General features: G+C 40.1%; 1 protein-coding gene across 1 annotated transcript; it reads left to right on the top strand.

Annotated features, from left to right (window-relative positions):
* Positions 1-1,507: 1,507 nt before the first annotated feature.
* On the top strand, positions 1,508-26,863 carry adss1.S (adenylosuccinate synthase 1 S homeolog; the record flags this gene model as incomplete). Its single annotated transcript, NM_001094036.1, is given in 13 exon segments — positions 1,508-1,707; positions 14,834-14,936; positions 17,911-17,973; positions 19,702-19,752; positions 20,291-20,357; positions 21,297-21,404; positions 21,550-21,631; positions 21,718-21,844; positions 22,926-23,080; positions 23,409-23,533; positions 23,903-24,000; positions 25,037-25,186; positions 26,473-26,863. Coding segments are annotated over 13 exon segments (1,365 nt in total). The 3' UTR covers positions 26,526-26,863.
* Between the last annotated feature and the right edge of the window lie 737 nt (positions 26,864-27,600).

The following is a 27,600-nucleotide window of genomic DNA, read 5'->3' as shown; positions in this document are numbered from 1 at the left end:
GCTGATTGGTTCCTGTCCTACAGTGCAGTGAGCTGAGTGCCGCTGGCTCCCCTGTACAGCTTCGGAAATCAGGGAGCAGGGAGTGGAAGGGATTATTAGGGTTTTTTTGCAGAAATATTCAATAAATCAGCCTGTAACACTACTTTTTTAAGCACAATTCTTCTATATCTAAATGAGTTTAATGCTCTGGTACATTCTTATGTTTTACACAAAATGTCTCCTTTAATGCCCCACCCTCGCCCCTGTGTGGCATCATATTTCATAAATTGTAATGTGCTACTCCTACACAGCTCCGTGTACAGTTTGACGTTCATCTTTGTGGCCAAATGTTTTAAGTTGTAGCCATCTGGACATAGGCCAAGCAACCATTACAATAACAAAATGTTTATGCATATGTGTCCACCTTCAAACTGAACCCTGAAAAAACCTAAATCCCAAACTATAGCAATAATCTATTTAGAAAAATCCAACCATTAACCTCTATAGCAGGGATCCCCAACCTTTTGAACCCTTGAGCAACATTCAGAAATAAAAGGAGTTGGAGACCAACACTAGCATGAAAAATGTTCTTGGGGTGCCAAATAAGTGCTGTGATTGGCCTTTTGATAGCCCCTATGTGATTGTCAACCTACATTGAGACTCTGTTTGGCAGTACTCCTGGTTTTTATACAACCGAAACTTGCCTCCAAGCCTGGAATTCAAAAATAATCTCCTGCTTTGAGGCCACTGGGAGCAACATCCAAGGGGTTGGAGAGCAACATGTTACTCACGAGCTACTGGTTGGGGATCACTACTCTATAGTATGGAAGGTCTTTATTCAGCTGTGTCACTGTGGGAGGTATAGAGCCCCAATCTATAATTGGTGTCTGAAAAGTACTGTTTTGCGTAATCATTCATTTGCAATTCTCCTAATCCTAGGTCCTGTATAAAGCAGTATAGCACAGACCCAAGGCTCTTCTAGGGGAGGGACAGGCCAACTGCTTTATCTCAGACAAGCAGCCAATTTTTGTCACTTAAATCTCCTCCATGCAGAGCTTCCTAAAGCCACGTGGTCTCATGGAGTGACAAACAAATGGCCCAATCTTTCTAAACAATGCTGTTATACAGCACCTGTCTGTAAAGTCTATTATGCCTTAAAGGAACAGTAACATCAAAAATGAAAGGGGCAAATTTACTTACCTTGAAAATTCGCCAGCGCTGGCTTCGCGCACATCGCAACACTTCAAAGCTGCCCCCATGGCTAGTCAGCAGCTTGTTTAAATATACTATAGTTGTATTTCTAAAGCAAACACGCCAGTTTTACCAGTGCAGAGCAACACTACATTGTATTTTAATGACTTAAAACACTTTCATTTGTTGGTGTTACTGTTCCTTTAATCCCACCCAGTCTCACTCCCACCCCTTGACTTTTCATTTTTAGCAGCGCTCCCCCTGCTCCGCCCCTCACTGCCTGCTGCTGTCTGTGCCCTTTGCCTCTCAGTCAGTCCTCAGTCTTGTGAGAAGAAAGTAGTGCAGCACCCGGACATGTCAGGCACCCGGGCATCCAATGATCGCAGCTCGCACCCTGGAGCCGGGGGGCACAAGAGACCTCGATATGATGTGGGGAACAAAGTCACCGTGGTCCTCGGGGCGCAGTGGGGGGATGAGGGTAAAGGGAAGGTGGTCGACCTCCTGGCTATGGACTCTGACATTATTTGCAGGTGTCAGGTAAGTCCTGTACCCGGAATACTCATTATATAGCACTGGTTTGTTACTCACTGTGTCTGTGTAATTCTTGTGTGCACTTGTGATGTGTGTGATGCTGAGTGCCCGGCTGTGTGTAACACTTGTAACTGCTGCTGTTGTAACGTCTGTGTGTGTCAGTGACATCAATGGGTTATGTAACTATGTGCTACTAGTTCTGTCAGGAAAGCTTTAGTCACTGAGTGACACTACTGACCAGCTACAAGTAATACCCCTGCTCACTGAGTGACACTCTCACTTTACCAGACTGTTTTACCCATTGGTTCCACAGACATAAAATATGTTTGTTTTTGTTATTTGTATTTGGACCTGTTTGTGGGCTGCCATTAGAAATCACTGGCCCGTACGACAATATTTTAGGGGCCCAAAGCCACCCCTGCCCCCAAGCCCTACCCCGGATCCCCCCACTCCACAGTTAAAAGACCACACAGACATCAGCGCTAAAAAAGGTAACCCCCTCACACACACAAGTTATAAAAGCTATTGATGGTCAAGACCCCACTTATAAGTTAAAAAAAAACTGTGGTGTCAGGGCCCCCCATAAAAGTTTTATGGTGACCGGGGCCCCTCTATAAGTTAAAAAAAAACATTGGTGCCAGGGCCCCCCCCTTACAAGTTAAAAAAATTGGGGCCCCAGAGAATATTTTTTAAAAAGACATTGGTGGCAGGGGCCTATGGAGTATTAAAATAATACACTGGTGGCCAGGAGATTTAAAAAATTTAAAAAAAACACACATTGGTGTTCAGTAGAATTTGAACTTGTGGCTTCAGGACTTCAACTTCAGCTTGTTCCGTGGCTTCGGGTCTTTTCGCCTCTTCAGGACTTAAATTTCGGCTTTTTCGTGACTTCGTGTCTTTTTGCGGCTTCAGGACTTCAAGTCGGGCTCTTTTTGTGACTTCAGTCTTTTCGCATCTTCAGAACTTCAACTACAGCTCGTTCCGTGGCTTCGGGTCTTTGCGCCGCTTCAGGACTTCAAGTTGGGCTCTTTTTGTGACTTCGCTCTTTTCGCGGCTTCGGGACTTCAACTACGGCTAGTTCCATGTCTTGGGTCTTTTCGCCACTTCAGGACTTCAATTTCAGCTGTTTTCTTGACTTTGGGTCTTTTCGCTGCTTCTGCACTTCGGCTTTTCGGGACTTCAGGAGAGGTGAGGCGAGGCGATGCGGCACGGCTTTGTCACTGTCAAGGGGGGCCCGGCTGTATCGAAAAGTGCAGCACAGCCGGGCTCCCCTTCAGGCCCGGGCCTGGGACAGTAGTACCCCCTGTGCCCCCCTGATGGTGGCCCTGGGCCTAACCTAGAGCTTTTGCTGCCTGCTGTAAAAAGGGGGCATTAGCAGAGGTGGCTTTAGAGTAAAGCAGAGAGGTCATTTGCTCCTCCTATAGCCACAGTTTTCAGTTTATTATACATTAGGGGTGTCCAGGCTGCATCTGTTGCAGAACTGCTATGTGCCTATAGGTTGGATATGCCAGATTTACTCTCTGTAGCAAATGACAGAAAGAAATTGCCAAAGCATTCAGTTTGCGCAGGTAGGCTTGGTAACCAATTTATCTTAAAATATTAATATACAATTATTTTACATTTAGTTTAATGACCAGTGAACTGACTTTTAGTCCACTAGAGCTTCTTTTTTCTATGATGTAATGTAAGTGGTTCACCATGTAATCCTTGGAAGCTTTAAAGGGAATGTAAAGGCAAAACAATAAAATCCTTCTTTTACTATTTTTAATTATATTAATCTCCAATATACTTTTATTAAAAAAATGTTAACCATTTTTATAAGAAACCTGACTGTATTCAGTGAAATTCCCCCTTCATTTACTGTACTTGCTCTGACTGCTGAGGATAGGAAACTTCAGATGGTCCCTAGCTGCTCTGCAGGGAAAGGATCATATTTTCAAACAGCGCAGGGAGGGACTTCCCAGAACTCGAGCAGCTTTGTTTGTTTCCCTGTAGGCAACCATGTAGAGATTCTGCAGCAGTCAGAACAAGTAAATGAAGGGAGAATTTCACTGCATACAGTCAGGTTTCTTATAAAAACTGTACCGATTTATTATTGGGGATTGGTTTCTTTTTCATTTAATAAAGTGAAAATGGGATTTTTGCCTTTACATCCTCTGTTTCCAACTCCAGCTGCACGGACAAAAATCATGGAGCCAGATGCTGCAGCCACTGGTTCTGCAGAGTTGGAGAAAGTTTGTATTAAACAATACAAAAACTATAAAAATCCACATTAGATTACATGACAACACAGGACCCAGTGCAGTCTGCATATTCTGATTATTAATCAGTCTTGCTGTATCTGCTTCTATGGCAGTTTTGATCATATATCATATCCCTAAGCAGCAGCCTAGACCACACTGAGCATGTGCGTAGTCTTGGTCTTGCAAAGATGGTTAACAAAGTTACAAGATGATGACCCCTGCAGCCAACATGTGTTTAATTAGGCTTGCGGTGCAGTAAGTTTATGTTTAGAATACAAAATACAGCATTTTAGATTTTAGTTTCCCTTTAAGATACGTAGGCACAATCCTGGGTTTGCTACCGCCTGAGACCCTATGCTGCCCTCCCCATGGCAGTTTGACACCCCTGCTAAATTGCTGCTTGAGACAAAGCTTTCACTTTGCCTTATGGCTTAAACATCATTGGTAGCCACTAAAGATATCAGCAAGAAGCATGTACTGGGCATCTCTTTGAAAGCAAACATCTGAATGTTGTCTGTGGGTTACTAAACTTAGTGCAAGATGAGCCAAGGTGTCAGTGGGCCCTCCTGCTTCCAATCATTTGGCTTATTTCATGACCATTCCCTATTTCTATGAGCATAAAGAGGCTAAATAGATGGAATAATATGTTATAGTATGGAAAGAAAAGAGAATAGGAGAATAGAGGTTGACTAAGTAAAAGAAGAAAATAATACTTAGAGTGGGCCCCTGGTCTAAAGGTGTTTGGGTGGGCCCCTGGTCTAAGGGTTTTTGGTGGGCCCCTGGTGTCCCAGTCTGATACTGCATTACGCCTTGTATCTCCAAGAACTAGGACATATGCAGTGATTTCCATCTTGCAAAAAAACACTGAGGATTATTCATGGGTTGCTTACCAATTATGGTAATGGAAATAGCCAAAGATCAATAATGGATGTTTGAAAATGCAGTGTTGCATGTTTTGGGGTGATAATTATGGGTCTATGACTACTTATGCCCCCCCAGTAATATATAACCCATGGCTAATGCTCTGCATGTTGGCTTTACTCTGTCTACATTATTTTATTATTTTCCCTTTAATTAAAAGGGTTGTTCACCTTCCAGCATTTTTTTTCAGTTCAGCTGTATTCAGATAGTTCATCTGAAATAAAATCTTTTTATTTAACTACTTTCTATAATGGATTTGTGATGAATTTTCTAATATTGCAGCTGTAGGGAGAGGGTCACCGACTCTGTGAACTGTTCTAAATTATACATAAATTAATACATTTTTATCATTATCCCTGCTGAGCAGAATACTTTCCTTTTATTAAAGGCAGCTGTTAGAATTGATACAATAGTTGCTAATATCCCACTGATATTGCTAAGAAATGTATCAACTAACCCTTTTAATAGTTCAGAATCTGACCCTGAATTACTGAGCTGCCAGACTGAAACACCAGTCTTCAATTTAAAAAAAAATGGCTAAAAAATAAAACATGGAAAGCTATTTCTGGCAAACAATCTGAAATCAACCAAATTAGAAAACAGTTTTCGAAGGATAAACGACCCCCTTAATAAAATCTGATTCCAAAAGCAAAACTGATTAATTTTAAATAGCACTGTAACACTGTATTATTTTGTAAAAGTACCAAATCTCTGTACATCTTTAATATATCATACCAATATAGCCAAGTCTGTTTATTATTTAAAGCTGCAGTCTGGTTGTGTGTAACCCGGAGGTCAGCCCTGCTCCAAGCAAAAATAAAAATACAGTTGGAGAAGGTCAGGTTTTAGATTTCATGCACTGGTATAGAATAGAACAGGATCTTCATCTGTCAGGAAAACAATATTTAAAGCAGAACATGATGGTTATATGACAAGCATCAAAGGAATTCCTGATTTTGACTTAAAGGAGAACTAAACTCTAAAAATGAATATGGCTAAAAATTGCATATTTTATATGGTGAACTTATTGCATGAGGCTAAAGTTTCAGCTTGTCAATAGCAGCAATGATCCAGGACTTCAAACTTGTCACAGGGGGTCACCATCTTGGAAAGTGTCTGTGACACTCACATGGTCAGTGGGCTCTGATTGGCTGTTGAGAAGCTAAGCTTAGGGCTCGTCACTAATTATCCAGCAGAAAATGAGGTTGGCCTTTCATATAAGCTGAAGCTACAGGTTTGCTGATTATTAAATTCTGATGCTAATTGCACTAGTTTCTGTGCTGCCATGTAGTAATTATGTGTATTAATTACAAATCAGCCTTATATTGTGACATTTCTATTCTATGTGTACTGTATATTGTGAGTGGCTCCCTAAGCTCAGTAAGTGACAGCAGCACAGAGCATGTGCAGTGAATCAGCAGAAAAGAAGATGGGGAGCTAGGTAAAAACCTATATTTTTAACGCAAGAGGGCCCATACTTTTCTAATGCTAGGTCTACTTTTATTGATGTTGTCCCATTATGATCTTCCACGGATTTCCATTGGAGGGTGAGGGGTAAGGGGCCAGGCTGGTTTGTGGAAGTGACGTCATGCACACGCGGTGAGTGACGTCACTTCCACGATGTCCATGCATATGACATCACACGTACAACACGCTGACGTCACACGCACGACGTAGGGGGGTATTTAGTCTGATGCCTAGGGCAGCATCAGACCTAAATACAGTCCTCAAGTAAAAATATAAACTTATAAAAAGTTAGGTGACCAAAGTCTCTGAGTCTTCCCCTTGGTTGTCCGACCCAATGATCCTCGTTTCTCCTCGAGTACAAAACAACAGTCCAAAATTTTCTTCTTAGGTCAGCGCTAATTTAAAGCTCAAGGGAAAAAATATGATGAAAAAGAGAAAAAAATGAATTTTTTATAGTGTAGTATTTACTGAGAGTTGTAGTTCCACAAGCAAAAAAACTATTTGGTGCAGTTACCCTTATGATTCACCACAGGTGGCTATTGAATGGGTATATTTAATAAAAAGGGCTTTACACTATATTTGCCCATTTTTAACCTCTTCCAGCTCAGAAGGATTATCCTACAATTTTATTCTCTACCAATCGGGATATGCACATGCTAAATTTAAACGTTTGTAAATACCCATTTAATAGCCACCTGTGGTGAATCGTAAAGGGTAACTGCACCAAATAGTTTTTTTGGTTGTGGAACTAAAACTCTCTGTAAATACTACACTATAAAAAAATTCATTTTTTTCTCTAAATACAGTCCTGCTTAACATAATAAATATCTGAATGAAAAGCAAAACAGGAAGGTGATTTATAGTCAAATAAGTACTGGTTGGGGTAAAGTCAAGAAACGGAAAGTAAACAAATAAATGATGAAATATACAAAATCAAAAAAAAAAAAAAGCAAAATGTTATTGAAAGATGATCTCTTACCAGGGTAACCCCCAGTCCAAGGGTTTGCCAATTTTTTTCATGAGCCTATGAGTAAATGCCCATCTCAGGCATGAAAGGCGTTAGGCTTACACATATCCTAATAAAGATTTTTTTACTTTCATAAAACTTTTTTGGCTACTGCTTTACTACAGGATGAATTTGAATTATTTGTATTTTCCCAAAAGGAGGCTGATTTAGACAAGCTGTTTGTGGACAGTGTCTTGAGATCTACTGATCACCAGCTAAAGGTCTACTGCTAGATCCCGATCTAACTTTTGGACACCCCTGTTTTAACGGCTTTACAGATGGAATAACCAGAAGACACGTCAAGCAGAAATTACATGCAGCCTAAGGAAACTGCTTAATCAAGTGGCTACTTTAAAGGGATCCTGTCATGGGAAAACATGGTCATTCAATTTTGAAACCTGACATGGGGCTAGACATTTTGTCAATTTCCCAGCTGCTCGTGGTCATGTGACTTGTGCCTGTACTTTAGGAGAGAAATGCTTTCTGGCAGGCTGCTGTTTTTCCTTCCCAATGTAACTGAATGTGTCTCAGTGAGACATGGGTTTTTTACTATTGAGTGTTGTTCTTAGATCTACCAGGCAGTTGTTATCTTGTGTTAGGGAGCTGCTATCTGGTTACCTTCCCATTGTTCTTTTATTTGGCTGCTGGGGGGGAAAGGGATGGGTGATATCACTCCAACTTGCAGTACAGCAGTAAAGAGTGATTGAAGTTTATCAGAGCACAAGTCACATGACTTGGGGCAGCTGGGAAATTGACAATATGTCTAGCCCCATGTCAGATTTAAAAATTGAATATAAAAAAACATGTTTGCTCTTTTGAGAAATGGATTTCAGTGCAGAATTCTGCTGGAGCAGCACTATTAACTGATTAATTTTGAAAAACATTTTTTTCCCATGACAGTATCCCTTTAAGATTTAAAATGTTGGCAGCGAAACATTAGGTTAATTGTACTGAACAAATGTTTCCCTGTCTCCAGTCTCAATCCTGTTTTGTTTGTTCCCTGTTAGCTCCTGTCATCTTTTCCATGTTGAGTCATTTTCAACACAAAACCCTATAAATTGCCTCCAACCAATGTCTGGACAGGATACTGTGATTAATGTTTATAGCTTTTGAATGAAGGATCGACCTCATTAACTCCCTAACTGTGAATTTAGGACTATGGCACATCAGGGTCTCTGATCACTGCAATAGTCTATGGGGCAATCAAACACTGTTGACTGAATGAATGAGCTTTAGTAGATGTCTTTATTCTGTGGTTTGAAGTATTTTTACACAAGCATTACAAGGGGTTACATTGACCCTGTCACTGGCTATAAAAGTACCAGTTGTGTACCTATTTTAGATCCACATGTAAATTCTTTTCTACATTTATGTTGCCCTGTGATTTATGGTAGATGGACTAAAATAGAATAGTAGTTCACCAGCTTAAAAGAATACGAAGCTCAGTGCTCAGTATAGGAGAGGTCATTGCCCTTCAAATATGCATGCATGCAAATTACAGCAGAACAGCAGAGTAAGTAAAAGTAAAAATAGTCCCTGTGTGTACATTATATGGCCAAAATTATCTGTACGCTTGCCTGTCCAGCCTCTCATTTCCAAGGGTATTATGAAGTTGATCCTGTCTGTGCTAATGTAACAGCATAGAAGCCTCCTACTAGATGGTGGGACATTTGATTCTGTTTAACAACAAGGGCTTTCATGACTCTGGTATTGAGTGGACAGACCTGGCTCTCAGTCAGCGTTCCAGTTCAGTCTACAGCAGGGGTCCCCAACCTTTTCGACCCGTGAGCAACATTCAGATGTAAAAAGAGTTGGGGAGCAACACATGCATGAAAAATGTTCCAGGGTAGTGTCAAATAATGGTTGTGATTGACTATTGGTAGCCCCTATGTGGACTAGCAGCCTACAGGAGCTTCTGTTTAGTAGGACACCAGGTTTTTGTACAACCAAAACTTGCCTCCAAGCCAGGAATTCAAAAACAAGCACCTGCTTTGAGGCCACTGAGAGCAACATTCAAGGGGTTGGGGAGCAACATGTTGCTCACGAGCTACTGGTTGGGGATCACTGGTCTACAGGCATAGATTTTAATTGAGGTCATGGGCTCTGTGAAGGCCAATCAATATGTTTGTGAAATTTCACATTCATCCAGGTCATGGTGTATCTATAGAAATAAGTCAAATCAACTGGACTTGCTGTGTTTTTTTCTTGAAGACGTTTCACCAGTCATCCAACTGGCTTTCTCAATTCAGAATAACTTGTACATTTGGATTATGATAAACAGATTATGCTGATTGGAGCAACATTCCAGAGGATATAAAGTGAAGCAAGATCCTATTTACAAATTATTCTAAATTGAGAAAGCCAGTTGGATGCTGATGAAAGGTCTTCAAGAAAAAACACAGCAAGTCCAGTGGATTTGACTTATTTCTATAGATAAGGCAAATCAAGTTCTAACTGTAACGTACTCTTCTATTAAGAACCTTGGAAGCAGTGGGTACACTCAGATCCACAGGGCACCCCTGTGGATTCCGGTGTTCACCGACACCCTTTTTGGGCCCCGGGCTTTCTGCTGCAGAACCAACAAGGAGTTAGTGCATTAAATATTGACCAGTCCAAAAACGAGGTATCCGGCAAGGATTAGGCAAAACAAAGACGAAGAGCAGGCAAAAGGGTCAAGGCAGGCGGCTAGAAACAAAGTCAAAAACAGGCGAGAGTCAACAAACCAGGAGTTCAAAGCAGTACAAACGCTTCGCCAGGATCTGTAAACAGAAGCCAGCTTGGGCACTGTTACATGGAGACAGGGCCTTTTAAAGAGGAATGGGCGGCAAAAATTCAAATCCGGCGCTGAAAAATTACGCCATGACGCTCTGCGTCAAAACACGAGCATCATGACGCTCAGCGTCAATTGCTGGCGAAATGACGCCAGCGTCATTTGTGCGCTCCAACAAACGGGGAGAAACGCTCTGGGAGGTAAGAGACGGGGACAATCTCCTGGTGCGTCTTACACTTTCACTCCCATCTCAGCAAACCAATAATGCACATATTTTGTCCAAGGGGGCATGATAGCGCGGAAACATGATATAGCCTTCCCTCCCAAACTGCTGCAATAGCAGGAAGCACAAAAGTGTCAAGAATAGAATTGTGCACTGTAGCCGTAAAGGGATACTGTCATAGGAAAAAAAATGTTTTTTTTAAAACGCATCAGTTAATAGTGCTGCTCCAGCAGAATTCTGCACTGAAATCCAGTTCTCAAAAGAGCAAACAGATTTTTTTATATTTAAGTTTGAAATCTGTCATGGGGCTAGATATATTGTTAGATTCCCAGCTTCCCACAGTCATGTGACTTGTGCTCTGATAAACTTCAGTCACTCTTTACTGCTGTACTGCAAATTGGAGTGATATCACCCCCCCCCCCCAGCAGCCTAATAACAGAACAATATGAAGATAACCAGATAGCAGCTCCCTAACACAAGATAACAGCTGCCTGGTAGATCTAAGAACAGCACTCAATAGTAAAATCCAGGTCCCCCTGAGACACATTCAGTTACATTGAGTAGGAGAAACAACAGCCTGCCAGAAAGCAGTTCCATCCTAAAGTGCTGGCTCTTTCTGAAAGCACATGACCAGGGTAAAATGACCTGAGATGCACCTACACACCAATGTTACAACTAAAAAAATACACTTACTGGTTCAGGAATGAAATTCTATATTGTAGAATGAATTATTTGCAGTGTAAACAGTGTAATGTAGAAATAAAAATGACATCATAAAGAATCCCTTTAATGTTTGCTTTCCATGAAACAAGGGGCCCTAAGTCAAACTGTGAAAAAATCCCCAACTATTACGGATTCAAGCAGGTATTGTTGTCCTGGCTTCTGCCTGATTCAGAACATTTTGTCAGAATGCCAGATGGTGGTGGGCAATTTATGGGTTCAGAGGATACGTTTCCACTGCTCCATAGTCCAGTGGCAGTTCCTTTTACATCACTCCAGCCGAAGCTTGTCATGTAGTGACCTTACGTTCCTCTGCCTCAGATCTGCAATAAAAACCCAGTGCTCCCTACAAACAGATCGTATGCTGTCATTGCTTCCGGGGACATTTTGGAACTTAGCAGTGAGTGTTCCAAGTCCAACTGAGGACGTGTTAGATGGATTGTCTGAATTCACCACAAAGCAATATTCCCTGTGATGTAACATACATGTAGGTGTTAGCCCCATTTCTACTCGCTTTGCAGCCATGGTATTTGATTATTTACAGATACAGGTATAGGACCTGTTATCCAGAATGCTCAAGACCTGGGGTTTTCCGGATAAGGGTTCTTTCCGTAATTTGGGTCTTCATACTTTAAGGGGCCGATTCACTAACTTCGAGTGAAGGATTCGAAGTAAAAAAACTTTGAATTTCGAAGTGTTTTTTGGGCTTCTTCGACCATCGAATGGGCTACTATGACCTTCGACTAAGACTACGACTTTGAATCAAACTATTCGAACTAAAAATCGTTCGACCATTCGATAGTCGAAGTACTGTCTCTTTAAGAAAAAACTTCGAACCCCTAGTTCGCCATCTAAAAGCTACCGAACTCAATGTTAGCCTATGGTGAAGGTCCCAATGGGCTTGACTAACTTTATTTGATCGAAGGATATTCCTTAGATCGAACGATAAAATCCTTCGAATCGTTCGATTCGAAGGATTTTATCGTTCAATCGAAGGAATAATCCTTTGATCGTTCGATCGCACTATTTGTGCTAAAATCCTTCGACTTCGATATTCGAAGTCGAAGGATTTTAATTCCCAGTCGAATATCGAGGGTTAATTAACCCTCGATATTCGACCCTTTGTGAATCGGTCCCTAAGTCTACTAGAAAATCATGTAAACATTAAATAAAACCAATAAGCTGGTTTGCTTCCAATAAGGATTCATTATATATTAGTTGGGATCAAGTACAAGCTACTGTTTTATTATTACAGAGAAAAACAATTTAAAAAATCTGGATTATTTGATTATAATGGAGTCTATAGGGGAAATTTAGTAAAGGGCAAAGTGACTAACGCTGGTGAAAATTCAGTACTTCACCGATGTACTAACTTGTAGCGTAACTTCGCTAGCGAAAGAGACTGACGCTGTCGCTCATTCGCACTCAATCGCCAGGCAAAGTTGCGCTCTGGCGAAGGAACGTAACTGTGTAAATTCACTAAGATGCGGATTTAACTGAACGTTAGCTCTTGCGCCAGACTTGCCTTCACCAGCTCAGACCAGGCAAAGTGCAATAGAGTAGATAGGACTTCCTCAAAATTTAGTCCCAAAAAACGCTGGCGTCTTTTCCTTTTTTCAGGGTGATAGCCTGCAAAAGAGCATCATTTTTTTTTGGGGTAACCAGCTACCCTCCTACATTTCCTAACATATGGCACATAAACTATACAGTGGGCTCATGTGTAGGGCAATATAACAACTCTATTTTCTTTATTAAGGTTCCCTGGACTTGTGTAGTGTAATGTATTTGCTGCAACATATACGTCCATTCAACTTTAACTTCCCGCCGTATGTAAATTAGCCAACGCTAGCACAACGTCGCTCTGCTTGCCAAATTAACGCTAGCGCAACTTCGCCAGCATTCGGCGCCCTGGACACAACTTTGCATGTCAGTGAATTACCGTTTTCTGAGTAAATTTTCGCCTGGCAAAGTGTTGCGCTGCTGCGAAGCCATCGCTAGCGAATTTTCACCGCTTAGTAAATTTGCCCCTATGGGAGAAGGCCTTTCCGTAATTCGGAGACAGTGTTCTTTCTGGATAATAGGTTTCCGGATAACAGATCCCATACCTGTACTTATTTTGTATTTAATGTATTTTATTTGTATGGGGAGTTGACATAAGTAATCAGCATTAATCACCAGTAATCCTTGGGGAATACGTGTTCTTTGTTAAAATACAAGTTACATATTATTATTATTATTATGAATATTATTGCTTCATTGCAGAATATCTATAAATTATGTGAATAACTATAAATGAAGTGAGCTGCTCTCACAATAAAATAAATGTGGCATTGCTTGATAGTAGGCTTTGTAGTCCCTGACTAATGTCCAGGGCTGTTTCTTGTGAATTTGATCGAATCACTTGTGTCGTTATTTAGATTGTAAGCTTTGTCGTTTAAAGGCTGAATATCTATGTGCTTCTTTCAGTCACTATGTGTGGGTATATAAAAAGTTGTGTATACAGTAAAAAAGCCTTTTCTTAGGAATGGTATGATGTCTGTATAAGGCTGCAGTCTGGGTGTGCCAGTGGTTTCCTGAGAATTTGAAATTTCCACTGACACTGGCTGGGGAGAGCTGCCAAGGTTGAGTAACTATTTTAGGACAGGGAGATTCAGTAGCTTTTTATAGTTCAGACAGACTTATGTATCATCGTGTACTTTCCTCTTGATAAACAAAACACCAGAACACATGAGAAAGCATCTTGCATTTTAAAGGGAAAGTATCATTACAATGTTAGTTGAACATCTGTTTCAGGATTAATGGTGATGGTTATTTTTCTTTTTTCCAACTCCCAGTTTTGCACATACAGGGCAATATAACAGTAGAGCGGTCCATGCCAGTCAACATTTTACACTGTAAAATCCCTAAATTTTGGCAGTTCCCAACCTCTCTGTATTGGCTTGCATGTTATGCATTAGGAACAGTATGCCCTAATAAACACTTTATTGGGGGTGTGTCTATACAGCCCTATAGCATACCTCCCAACATTTTGGAAATAAAAAGAAGGCGGCAAAATAGTTTTTGTGGCCACGCCTATTTTTGTGGCCTAATTACCATGTTCATTTTACAAACTTTGGCAGGTTATGAAAGTTTGAACATATTTCTGTGTTTTTTTTCCACTTATTAGAGTTTTGCTAATGAAGGTGAATTGCCCTTTATACTGTGAATCTAACTTTTCCCAAGGGACCTGTTATCTTATATTGTACAATTACTTATTATAGAAATTGTTACAAAAGTATCTTATCTGCTGCTCTGGCTGTTCTGGGCTCTCTGCCAAAAGGCAATTAAGTTAGAAACATTGTTTATTTTTCTGCCTGTTCAGTGCAGAGAAAAACGGGACTTTCCAGTACAAATGAGGGACTGCGGATTGAGCTGTCAAAAAAGGGACTGTCCCTCTAAAAATGCGACAGTTGGAAAGTATGTTATAGTTCTTACCAAATCTGGTAGGACAGTGTGAAAAGTATTAGTCCTGAAATGGCAAAGTCTGCAAATGCACCATAGATCTTGGATCGCCACTTTATCTCTTTAATACCAGCCACATATTGAATCCACACATCAGCCAAATCAGTCCTGCGTGTTTAATGAGCAATTAGCTCAGATTGCAGACTGCAATGATTTCGGTGCAGCTATCTAAAGTAATTATATTGAATTCAATATATGGCTGGTATTAAAGGGCAATTCAAAACGCAGTCATATTTTCATTCTGTGTACCATTTAGTAACACTACTATATTCTCTTTGTAGGGAGGAAATAATGCTGGCCATACTGTGGTGGTAGAAGGAAAAGAATACGACTTCCATCTTTTTCCAAGTGGCATTATAAATCCTAAAGCCATTTCCTTCATTGGTAAGTGTATGTGGATTGTCCCCTAGAGATGGTCATGCCCATTTCATGTAGCTGCTCCACTCCCTGCACCCTTACCTTTCATTAGAGTCCTGCGCGGAACCAAAAGACCGTACCCGAACCCGCAACTATCAGCCCGTGACCCAAACTGCAACCCGCATATTTACCCACTTTGATCCACTCCCGGACCCACAACTGCCTTATCCACAACCTGACCGCTGACAACCGCTGACCATCATGAAACAGGAAGTGAAGGTGCTGCAAACTAGAAGTGACGTCGTCAAAAGTGGGCGGGACAGAAACTAATTTTGTAAAACTTTAAAAGGAATAAAATATAGACAATATTACATAAGATAAGAAATTTAGATGAGACCCACAACCTGACCCGCAGACCCGCGGCTATACCGACACCTAAAAATTCTCCCCTCATTCCACAGGGTGCCTGCTTTCTTTGGGGGTAACCCGCAGGTACCAGGGGGTACCCGACCAGCTGCAGGACTCTACCTCTCACACCAACCACTTTGGAACCCTACAAGGAAACAAGAGTCGGTCAATGGATGGATACCTTGGCCCTAGAGCTTTATTGTATTTTTTTTTCATTTCTATACCTAGTTTTAGCACAAATAGATGGGATGTGGAATGTACAAACAAACAAACAAACAATCTTCTATATACTCACATTCCACTATATCCTCATGACAAGCTGTTAAAGTACTACATCTCCCATGACCCTTTGTAGGATGGAATTTGATGATATATAAATTACACACAGTTGTTTTTGATTGAGGCCTATTTGGCTTTTAAAGTCCATTGGTATCATATAGACGAGAACCTTTTTAACATCTTTCCTAAGCAGAAAAACATCAGAGCAGCCTCCTTCTTTCTCCTCACAACTTCCTTGACTACTTGGTGGTCAGACTGGTGGGAAACTGACCAGCAGGTGGCGCTGTTGGAACAAAACTCATTCATATTAACAGTACATGTATCCCATAATATCTTGTAGGGATGCACCGAATCCACTTTTTTGGATTCGGCCGAAACCCCGAATCCTTTGTGAAAGATTCGGCCGAATACCGAACCGAATCCTAATTTGCATATGCAAATTAGGGGTGGTAAGGGGAAAACATTTTTTACTTCCTTGTTTTCTGACAAAAAGTCATGCAATTTCCCTCCCGCCCCTAATTTGCATACGCAAATTAGGATTCGGATTCGGTTCGGCTGGGCAGAAGGATTCGGCAATATTCCTGCTGAAAAAGGCCGAATCCTGGCTGAATCCCGAACCGAATCCTGGATTCGGTGCATCCCTAATATCTTGGAATAAAAACAAAATAAATAATGAATGTACATTGCAAAATTTCTTAGAATAGCCCCCTCATCAATTTTACATTCACTCATTTTAAAGGTTTACTTATCCTTTAAGTGTTTCTCCAGATATTATTGCTCACACCACATAAAGGATCTTTACAATGTTGCATAGAACCCTTGCATGCCATTCGATTAGAAAAGGATGCTGCTAGGAACTGTAGTTTCCACAGCTGGAGGATTACATTGTGACATCTAGGGGGTTATTTATCAAAGTCCAAATTTGTCAATATTTTCTGCTACAAACTACGGTCAAATCCACTCTGGTTTTTTACGCTTGTTTATTATTACATTTTCCCGAAAATTTGCTTTGCGGGAAAAAAATATCAGATTTTCACGTTTTTTTCAGATTTTTTCATCCGGTTTTCATGAATTTCACGATTTTTTCAGAATGAAAAATTCAGGGTATTGCACAAAACCCAGGGCACATCAAAAAAATCACTGGGACTTCTCCCATTGACTTATATGCAACCTCGACAGGTCTGAGATGCCGGATTTTCAGATTCGGACTTTTCCATCCTCAGGGTTTAATAAAACGAATACAAAAATCGAGAAAAATTTGTGATTTTTTTTTTTTTAAAACCAGACTTTTAAAAAAATCACTAATTTTTAGTGATTTTTGCATTTGGAGTTTAGTTAATAACCCCCCTAGAGCCAATACAGTAGGGGGTTATTTATCAAAGTCAGAATTTATCTCAATATCAGATCTACTTGGGTCTTTTATGCTTATTTAATATTACATTTTCACCAAAATTTGCCAATTTTCACGATTTTTTTTGGAATTTTCACCCGAAAACTTCGGGGTATTGCATGAAACCCAGCACACATCACAAAATCATTGGGACTTCTCCCATTGACTTATTTGCAACCTCGACAGGTCTGAGATGCCGGATTTTTAGATTCTGACTTTTCCATCCTCAGGGTTTAATAAATTCTAAAAATTTGTGATTTTTTAAAAGTCAGATTTTATAAAAAAAAAATCACAAATTTATCGTGATTTCTGAATTCGGAGTTTAGCGAATAACCCCCTTTCTGTTTCTCATCTATTTATACAGTAAATACAAATACCAGTGTAACCTAGCATGACAGTACCAGTTTAATGGGCTAACAAATGAATCCTGGAGGCCTTACAAACCCGCCAAACTATCCTCTGCAGTGGAGCACGAGGATGGGCATCATGGTTTATTGTGCCATTACTTGAACATACAAGCTGTTTAGTTAATGGGATTTTACAGTAAAAAAGCACTGACTTTATCCTCCGTTAGTAAGAAATCTATAAAGCCATCTATTAGGCAATTCCCCTAGTGAGCACATATCTGTGGTTTTTGATAACAAACATAGCCGTCCTGCATTTCCCAAGCTGCATATTAATAGTGAGCTTGGTTCTTACAGAAGCACGTTCATATATTACACACGTTATAACCCTTGTGGGATTTAATGTGAAGCCTTCCATGAAATAAATGTATTGAAATAAATATATTTTGGGTTGGATTCTGTGCGGTGGTAGCCCTTGGCTTGACTCTTACTAACAAGGGTTCCTTAGCATTGCCTAAAGATATAGCCTATGGAATTCTGACAAATATTCTCTTTTAATCGCCTGTATGTGTCCCTGCAGGTAATGGGGTAGTCATACATCTGCCAGGCCTGTTTGAAGAAGCAGATAAAAATGAAAAGAAAGGTATGTTGAGATGATTCTTTCTTTTTTTTCTTTTAAGGTGACCTGAGAATATTTGCTGTTTTATTGCTGAATACTCATTTTTCATTGTCTCTGTCAGGAATATCTGAATTTTTTTTTAAAAAACGCATCAGTTAATAGTGCTGATCCAGCATGGGGCTAGACATATTGTCAATTTCCCAGCTGCCCCCAGTTATGTGACCTGTGCTCTGATAAACTTCAGTCACTTTTACTGCTATACAGCAAGTTGGAGAGATATCACCCCCTCCCTTCCCCCCTCTCCTCAGCAGCCTAACAACAGAACAATGGGAAGGTAACCAGATAGCAGCTCCCTAACACAAGATAACAGCTGCCTGGTAGATCTAAGAACAGCACTCAATAGTAAAAATCCAGGTCCCACTGCAACACATTCAGTTACATTGAGTAGAAGAAACAACAGCCTGCCAGAAAGCAGTTCCATCCTAAAGTGCTGGCTCTTTCTGAAAGCACATGACCAGGCAAAATGACCCAAGATGCACCTACACACCAATATTACAACTTAAACAGAATACCCTTGCTGGTTCAGGAATGACATTTTATATTGTAGAGTGAATTATTTGCAGTGGAAACAGTGTAATTTAGAAATAAAAACGGCATCATAAAAATCATGACAGAATCCCTTTAATCTCTGGAAGGTTGCCATCTGTGTGTTTGTCAAAAATGTTAAGTATCCATAATATCTATTATTAGTTACTGTTCAAATGCCCACCAGTGCATAGGGTTTTTGCTTTTTTTCTGCATGGTAAAAATGTTTTATTTAGGTTCAAGTTAAAGGCGAACTTTCCCTTTCAAAGCACAAAAGCTTGTACCCAGATTAGATAGATGTAATTGCCAGACATGCTGTTAGGTAGTTTCTGCCATGAGACAAGGTGAGAACCATGATTAAAGTGGCTCATCACAGGGGAAGCAAATATCTTAAATAACTTTAAGGGCTGAATTGTTTTTTTCCAAACTGAGAGCTCTGCACCTATTTGATAGATAATACAGGAGCCTTATTGACCCCACAGAAAAGCATAGAAATTCCCGTGTGTGATACTTTTTTTGTATGGGGCAAATTCACTAACCTCTGGAAATTCGCCAGCGGCGGCTTTACTCACAGCGCAACACTTTGCCAGGCGTAAATTCTCCATGACAACGCTAATTCACTAAAATCTGAAGTTGCGTCCAGTGCGCCGAACGCTGGGGAATTTGCGCTAAGCAGAGATGCGCTAGCGTTGCCTAATTTGCATACGACGGGAAGTTAAAGTTGAATGGACGTATTGTTGCAGCAAATACATTACATTACACAAGCCCAGGGAACCTTAATAAAATTATATAAAGTTGTTATATTGCCCTACACATGAGCCCAGTGTATAGTTTATGTGCCATATATTAGGAAATTTTGGGGGGGAAGCCAGTTACCCCAAAAAATTACGCTCTTTTGCAGCCTATCACCCTGAAAAAAGGAAAAGACGCTAGTGTTTTTTGGGACTTAGAAAAAGTCTGAGGTGGTGAAGGCAAGTCTGGCGCAAGAGGTAACGTTCAGTAAAATCCCCATCTTAGTGAATTTGTGTAGTTACGTCCATTCGCCAGAGAGCAAATTCACCAGGCGTTAGGGAGCGAAGTACCGCTAGAGCTTATCTCCTTCGCTACAAAGTTACGCCCTATGTGTAGTTTATTCCAAGGTGACTAATATTACCATCTTTTCAACAGGTTTAAAAGATTGGGAAAAAAGGCTTATTATATCTGATCGAGCACATATTGGTAAGTATGGAGCATGGGCAGCTGAAAGTAATAAGTATACTTGATATCCAGATATAAGCAGCTGGTGGAACAAAGGCCTGTGTATAAGTGACCTTTGGTGTTCCAGATGTTGAAGAAGTTCAAGATCCCACAGCTAACTTACTTTAGGAATGTTCACATTAGGGATGCACCGAATCCACTATTTTGGATTATGCCGAACCCCCGAATCCTTCACGGCTGAATACCAAACTGAATCTTAATTTGCATATGCAAATTATGTGTGGGAAGGGGAAAAAAATGTACTTCCTTGTTTTGTGACAAAAAGTCATGCGATTTCCTTCCCGCCCCTAATTTCCATATGCAAATCAGGATTCATATTCGGTTCGGCTGGGCAGAAGAATTCGGCCGAATCCTGCTGAAAAAGGCCAAATCCCAAAACGAATCCTGGATTCGGTGCATCCCTAGTTCACATATGGCTTATTCCATTCATATTACAGTTTCTTAGCAGATGCAGACTTCTTTGTTTCTGTGTTTCACTGTTTTTATCTCTACTTTGCAGTATGTGATTTCCACCAGGCTGTTGATGGCCTTCAGGAGGTGCAGCGACAAGCACAAGAGGGGAAAAAGTAATTATAAAACATCAACTTCTTGCTGTTAGTCATTTTTTAGTATGGGAAGATAGAAATAATGTTCATTATATTGTGGTGCTTTGTGGAATGTTCCCAACAGTGCGTAGACGGGAACAAAGTTAATAATGAAAAATAGATAGTAACCAATATCAGCCAATCAGATGTTAGCTTTTACAGAGAGCACTACATTTACAAAGCAAACACATTGCAAATCCTATGTGGTACTGTTGTATTCATGCCCTTACTAGGGTCACATTCCTATGTTTATAATAAGCATTTTTGCAATAAGGCAAGTACAAACCTTCGGTCAAGTAGAGACAACTCTCTCTGTACTAGCGATGTGCTCCCTTGAGCCCTCACTGCAGTCAGAGTGCAGAAGAATTAAGCATGGAAGGGTGGCATGAGGTCTGCTGTGTTATATGGCATCTAATACAAAGGTGTCCCTGGTTCATAGCCTTAAGGTGGCCATAGACGCAAAGATCCTATCGTACGAATCGAGGATTCGTACTATTTTCGGACCGTGTATGGAGGAGAGTCCCGTAATTTTTCGTCCGGCGGAGATCGGTCCATTGGTTGATCGGACCGGTTTGATTTTGCCCCGACCGATCCCACCGGAGCCCATTGTGCTCTCATCGCAATCTAATCCTTCGGCCATAGGGCCGAATGTTCAGATTACCCCCGATATAGCCATGCCTGTTAGTGGCATATCAGGGAAAGATCGGCTCATTTGTCGATGTCGCCAAACGAACTGATCTTTTTGTCTATGGCCACATTTAGGGGTATTGAAATGGGCTCTAAACAGGTTCCTGGGAATATCTTGCTGGTCACCTCACTGAAGGGGCAGGGAGCAGAATTGGGACCCTAGTTACTGAGCACTTAATAGAGAATTTTTGTAACAACTGATGTGATTATACGTGACATTCATTTTACCATTAGCATTGGCACCACAAAGAAAGGAATTGGACCAACATATTCATCCAAAGCATCGCGGACTGGCCTCCGAATTTGTGACCTGCTTTCTGACTTTGATGAATTCTCAGCAAGGTTGGGTATTGATACCGGATTATTACATTGTTTTTAGTAATACAGAGCAGGTTTCATTGTCTAAAAACGATCTGTATTCAGACCTTTCGGTTTGGATTGATACCATTAACAGTTCATGACATGTGACATTTTAAACATTTAACAGATTTAAAAATCTGGCACATCAGTACCAGTCTATGTTCAGTAATCTGGAAGTCGATGTAGACGGGCAATTAAAGAAGCTGAAGGTAAGGTAACTAGTGGCAGTGATTTTATGGCTGTAGATGTACATTTAGGCTTTTGTATTAACAGGCCTCTGCTTTAACATTTTCAGATGTATGCTGAAAAAATACGTCCCATGGTACGGGATGGAGTTTACTTCATGTATGATGCTCTTCATGGCTCTCCCAAGAAGATATTGGTAGAGGGAGCTAATGCTGCTTTACTTGACATTGATTTTGGTTAGTAGGAAATAATGTAAGGGATCCATTCCTTCTTTGGATATATCCGCCGAAGGGAAAGAAATAAGTAACAAATACTGTATATGTTACAGCATATTTTCTGCATGTTGGTTTTTACAACTGGCAAAACATAAAGGGGTAAATTTACTAACCAGCAAAAACTCGCCAGTGACGGCTTCGCAGCCATCGCAACACTTTGCCAGGCGAAAATTCGCTCAGACAACACTAATTTACTAGAATGCAAAGTTGCGTCCAGGGCGCCGAACGCTGGTGAATTTTCGCTAGCGTTACTTCAGCAATGCGAGCAAATCAAAGCGAAGATGCGCTAGCGTTCAGTTCTGCCTAGTGCAACTTCGTTAGAGGTCTTCAATCAGGCTAATTTGCATACGGTGGGAAATTTATAGTTGAATGGACGTATATGTTGCAGCAAATACATTACATTATACAAGTCTAGGGAACCTTAATAAAGAAAATAGAGTTGTTATAATGTTCAAATGTATGGGAGAACCCAGTTACCCAACAAAAAATTTTTAAGGACTTTTGCAGGCTATCACTCTGAAAAAAAGGAAAAGACGCCAGTATAATAGAGTAGATAGGAGTTCCTCAAAAAAAAACAAAAAAAAAACGCTGGTGACTTTCAGGGTGATGCAAAAAGATCGTAAATTTTTTTTTTCCTTCCCCCCTACATTTCCTTGCATATGGCACATAAACTATACAGTGGGCTCATGTGTAGGACAATATAACAACTCAATTTTCTTTTATTAAGGTTCCCTGGGCTTGTGTAGTGTAATGTATTTGCTGCAACATATACTTCCATTGAAATTCAACTTCACGCCGTATACAAATTAGCCAACATTAGCGCAACTTTCCTTTGCTTGCCTAATTAACGATAGCGAAACTTTGCCATTGTTCGGCGCCCTGGACCCAACTTCGCATTTTAGTGAATTTGCGTTGTCCTGGCAAATTTTAGCCTGGCGAAGTGAAGCCGTCGCTGGCGAATTTCCGGAGGTCAGTAAATTTTCCCCATAGTGCTGTTGTCCAATAGCATTCCACTCATCGTGCAATCTCTTTTTGTATGCAGGAACGTACCCTTTTGTGACATCCTCAAACTGTACAGTCGGTGGTGTCTGCACTGGACTTGGTATCCCCCCACAAAATGTCGGGAACGTTTATGGTGTGGTTAAGGCCTATACTACAAGAGTGGGAATTGGAGCCTTTCCAACTGAACAAATAAATGTTGGTATTCAGAAAATTGTGCAGCTATTAAACATTTTGCAGCTATTTGACATTCTTATTTAAAATGTCAGATTTTATGAGATTGCTTTCTTTCTTCCCCGATACAATTTTTTTTATATAGTACTTAGCAGTGAATTATTCTCCCTTCCACCTTATACACATTTTTAGAAGCCCAGAATGCTTCAATGTTGGTCTTTGTTGAAGCATTTATTGATGTAAACCTTTCTACCACATCTCATTTCTTTTCCTCACTTATTTTTGAAGTCTTCTGTATTCCATCAGACTGTGGCGAGCAATTTTCAATGTCTTGTGTCTCATTCACTCCCAGGAATCTGGAACTCTTCTTCAGACCAGAGGCCACGAATGGGGAGTCACAACAGGAAGGAAGCGGAGATGTGGGTGGCTGGACCTGGTTATTCTTCGATATGCTCATATGATCAATGGCTTCACTGCGTATGTTTGCTGTTGGTTATGTCTGCTTTTGATCTGTCATCTTAAATAGTAGAGGAAACACATAAGTTGCAATATATATAGAAGAAAAAAAATCCTTATCTCTACGGATATTAGAAGTTCCGTAGCTGCATAGCTCAGTATCAGCGCATTAAATCATGCAAATCATGTACCTATAGTGGCTGTCTTTTCTATTTAGTAGTGTTCTCTATAGGTTATTATTATATTATTATATTTTCTGACCACAATTTAAAACTAAGTGATTTGTGTATTTATTTTTCAGAAACACCATACTGTTTATAATGTTTCTATGTTACAACGGTTTGGGTATGGTACATTATTATGTATCATTTATTTATTTATTTATTTTAGGTTGGCACTAACAAAGTTAGATATTTTGGATGTATTGGATGAAATTAAAGTCGGTGTGGCTTACAGGCTGAATGGAAAGAGAATTCCATATTTCCCAGGTGGGTGCTGTACGCTGTCGGATCAGAAGAATTAAAATGTGTAGAATAAGATTGATGTAATATAGATAAAATGGCAAAGCTTATTTTGTATGAGCATGGGCACAACTTGCCACCATTTGGACGCACTGTATTTTGGAAAGAAGGTCATCTGTTGGTCTCAAGAATGTTTTGTCCCTACTACTGTTGATTATACTTAAAGGAGTATTGAACTTTTAATAAAGGTTTACATTATGCAAAAAGGAAAGGTTGTGGGAGCACTCCATGGCTACATAAAAATGTACTAAAATACAATGGAAGTGCTACTGATCTGGCCAAATGAACTACAAGCATAGAGAAAAAGAAGAAAAATGGAACAATTCACATTCCCTGGTCCCCTGTCATATAAGTAATCTATGCAGATGCATGTATTTACAATAGGGATGCATCGAATCCAGGATTCAGTTCGGGATTCGGCCTTTTTCAGCAGGATTCGGCCGAATCCTTCTGGCCGCCTGAACCGAATTTGAATCCTATTTTGCATATGCAAATTAGGGGCGGGACAGAAATCACGTGACTTTTTGTCACAAAACAAGGAAGTAAAACATTTTTTCCCTTCCCAACCCTAATTTGCAAATGCAAATTAGGATTCGGATTCAGTTTCATGAAGGATTCGGGGGTTCTTCCGAATCCATAATAGTGGATTCGGTGCATCCCTAATTTACAAAGACAGGGGTTTTTTAATTACAAAATTATGATAAGATTGATAAGCCACCATACCACGTCAAGGTTTGACTCGGGCAGCCCTTCAAAAAACCAGGCAGTAGGTCAAAACTGGACAGGTGCCAACCCTATGTATGGAAGAAATTGGGATTGTTCTGCACTTGAATTCTTCTTGAACACAGCAATAATAGAAGCAATGTGATTACACTGGGCCGCATGATAGGGTCCTCAACAAATGGAGTGGATAATGGACACAATGACCTCCTCTTTCTATAACATTTCTAAAAAAAAGTTGTTTAACTTGGTGTATGAAAACACTCTGCTTCCAAATTTACAGCAAACCAGGAGATTTTACAGAAAATAGAAGTTGAGTACGAGGTAATGCCAGGTTGGAAGAGCGATACGACTGGAGCTCGGAAATGGGACGATCTTCCCACAAAAGCACAAAATTACATCAGATTTGTGGAGACCCATATAGGAGTGCCGGGTAAGATTTCTCGCAGTGATTCAGAGCAAAATATGTAAAAGGGTGATTTACTACATATGTATGTCCATATGATAGGATTCTTTGATTGGACATGTAGGATACAATATCTGTTGGTTTAGTTGTCTTTAAAGGAATTGTTCAGTATAAAAATAAAAACTGGGTAAATAAAAAAATTTCCAATATAGTTAGCCAAAAATGTAATGTATAAAGGCTGGAGTGACTGGATGTCTAACATAATAGCCAGAACACTACTTCCTGCTTTGCAGCTCTCTTGGTTTCCACTGTTTGCTTTTGAATCCTGACCTGCATGCTGAGGATAAATTGCAAACTCACTGAACAGTTATGTCCCATGTGGCCCCCCTTCAAGTCGCTGACTAACTCAGAGTTAGAGAGCTTCAAAACAGGAAGTAGAGTTCTGGCTATTATTTTAGATATCCAGTCACTCCAGCCTTTATACATTACATTTTTGGCTAACTAACATTAATAGAAACATTTTGCACAGCCTATTTACCCAGTTTTTATTTTTACACTGAACTGTTCCTTTAAAAATATACAGAACCAAAGTACCCTCCTATTCAAGCCATGAGCACATACTGATATTTACAGATTTTAAGGCCTCAATTTACAAAAATACATCTTCTAAAAGGGTTCACTTAGTTCACTTAGGGGCACATTTACCTAGGGTCGAATATCAAGGGTTAATTAACCCTCGATATTCGACTGCCGAATTGAAATCCTTCGACTTTGTTCGATCGAACAATTTAAGGAATAATTGTTTCTTTCGAACGATTAAATCCTTCTAATCGAACAATTCGAAGAATTTAATCTATCGATCGAAAGAAATTCCTTCGATCAAAAAAAGCTTGTAAAGCCTATGGGGACCTTCCCCATAGGCTAACATTGGCCTCGGTAGGTTTTAGGTGGCGAACTAGGGGGTCAAAGTTTTTTCTAAAGAGACAGTACTTCGACTATCGAATAGTCGAAGATTTTTAGTTCGAATTGTTCGATTCGAAGTCGAAAGTCGTAGTCGAAGGTCGAAGTAGCCAATTCGATGGTCGAAGTAGCCAAAAAAATCCTTTGAAATTCAAAGTTTTTTTCCTCTATTTTCCTCTATTCCTTCACTCGAGCTTAGTGAATGGGCACCTAAGTGTCTTTTTCGTGGCGAAACTTGGTGAAAAATTTCGCTCATCACTACACTCTACATATAAGTGTCTTCTTTTAACTTGTTCAGATAAAGAAAATGACTATTGATTGACATCAAATGTTTTTTTTATTCATCTCTGCAGTTAAATGGGTTGGAGTCGGAAAATCAAGAGAGTCGATGATTGAATTGTTTTAAAGCACAATCCGGTATCTCACATGCATCCTCAGCACTATTTCTTATTGATTCCAGGACCTGCTGTGTACCCTGACAGATGCTGTGGTAAATAATTACAACTGTATAGTGGATGGCTGAGTCAGCACTGCCTCACTATAATATACCTGCACACACAAATACAGGGAAAACCAAGAATAACCTAAATAAAATTGAATTAAAAACGATTGTGTTTATCATAGGGTCATATGGAAACACTACTGGGTGCTGAGCATAAAGTGATGAATTATTACACATGCGTTCACATACAATATAAATATGGGAAGGTGTACCCACAAATAAACGTCTGTTTTGAATTGTAATGTAATGCTCTTTCTTGGTATGTGTACACGGTTATTCTTAACGGATGCATACTATTGGTAAGTAAATGGTAGCCTATGTAATAAGCAATCTGTGAATGTCTATTAAAGGGGAAGTAAAGTCTAAAATAGAATAAGGCTAGAAATGCTGTATTTTGTATACTAACTATAAACATAATCTTACTGCAGCACAAGCCTAATCAAACAAATGATTTATACTTTCAAAGTTGGCCACAGGGGGGTCATCATCTTGTAACTTTGTTATACATCTTTGCAAGACCAAGACTGTGCACATGCTCAGTGTGGTCTGGGCTGCTTAGGGATCGTCATAAATTATCAAAACAGCACAAGTCAAATAATATCTGCCAGAAGCCGATACAGCAAGACTGATTAATAATCAGAATATACAGACTGCACTGGGTCCTGTGTTGTCATGTAATCTAATGTGGATTTTATAGTTTTTGTATTGTTTAATACAAACTTTCTCCAACTCTGCAGAACCAGTGGCTGCAGCAAAATAATCCTCCAAATAGAATCCCAGTTTATCTGTCTAAATCTGGCTCCATGATCTTTGTCCCTGCAGCTGGAGTTGGAAACCATAAAGGGGGCTGTAAAGGCGAAAATAAAATCCAATACAAATTTCTACACAGTCGCCGACTGCTCTACAGGGAAACAAACAAAGCTGCTTGAGTTCTGCATGGCTGGGAAGTAAGGCGGAGGCTCCCCCTGCTGTTCATAAG

Source organism: Xenopus laevis, chromosome 8S, assembly GCF_017654675.1.
Source record: "Xenopus laevis strain J_2021 chromosome 8S, Xenopus_laevis_v10.1, whole genome shotgun sequence".
In the NCBI taxonomy this organism is placed as follows: Eukaryota; Metazoa; Chordata; class Amphibia; order Anura; family Pipidae; genus Xenopus; species Xenopus laevis.
Note: the sequence above shows the minus strand (reverse complement) of the source record. Positions and strands in the feature narration are given on the sequence as shown.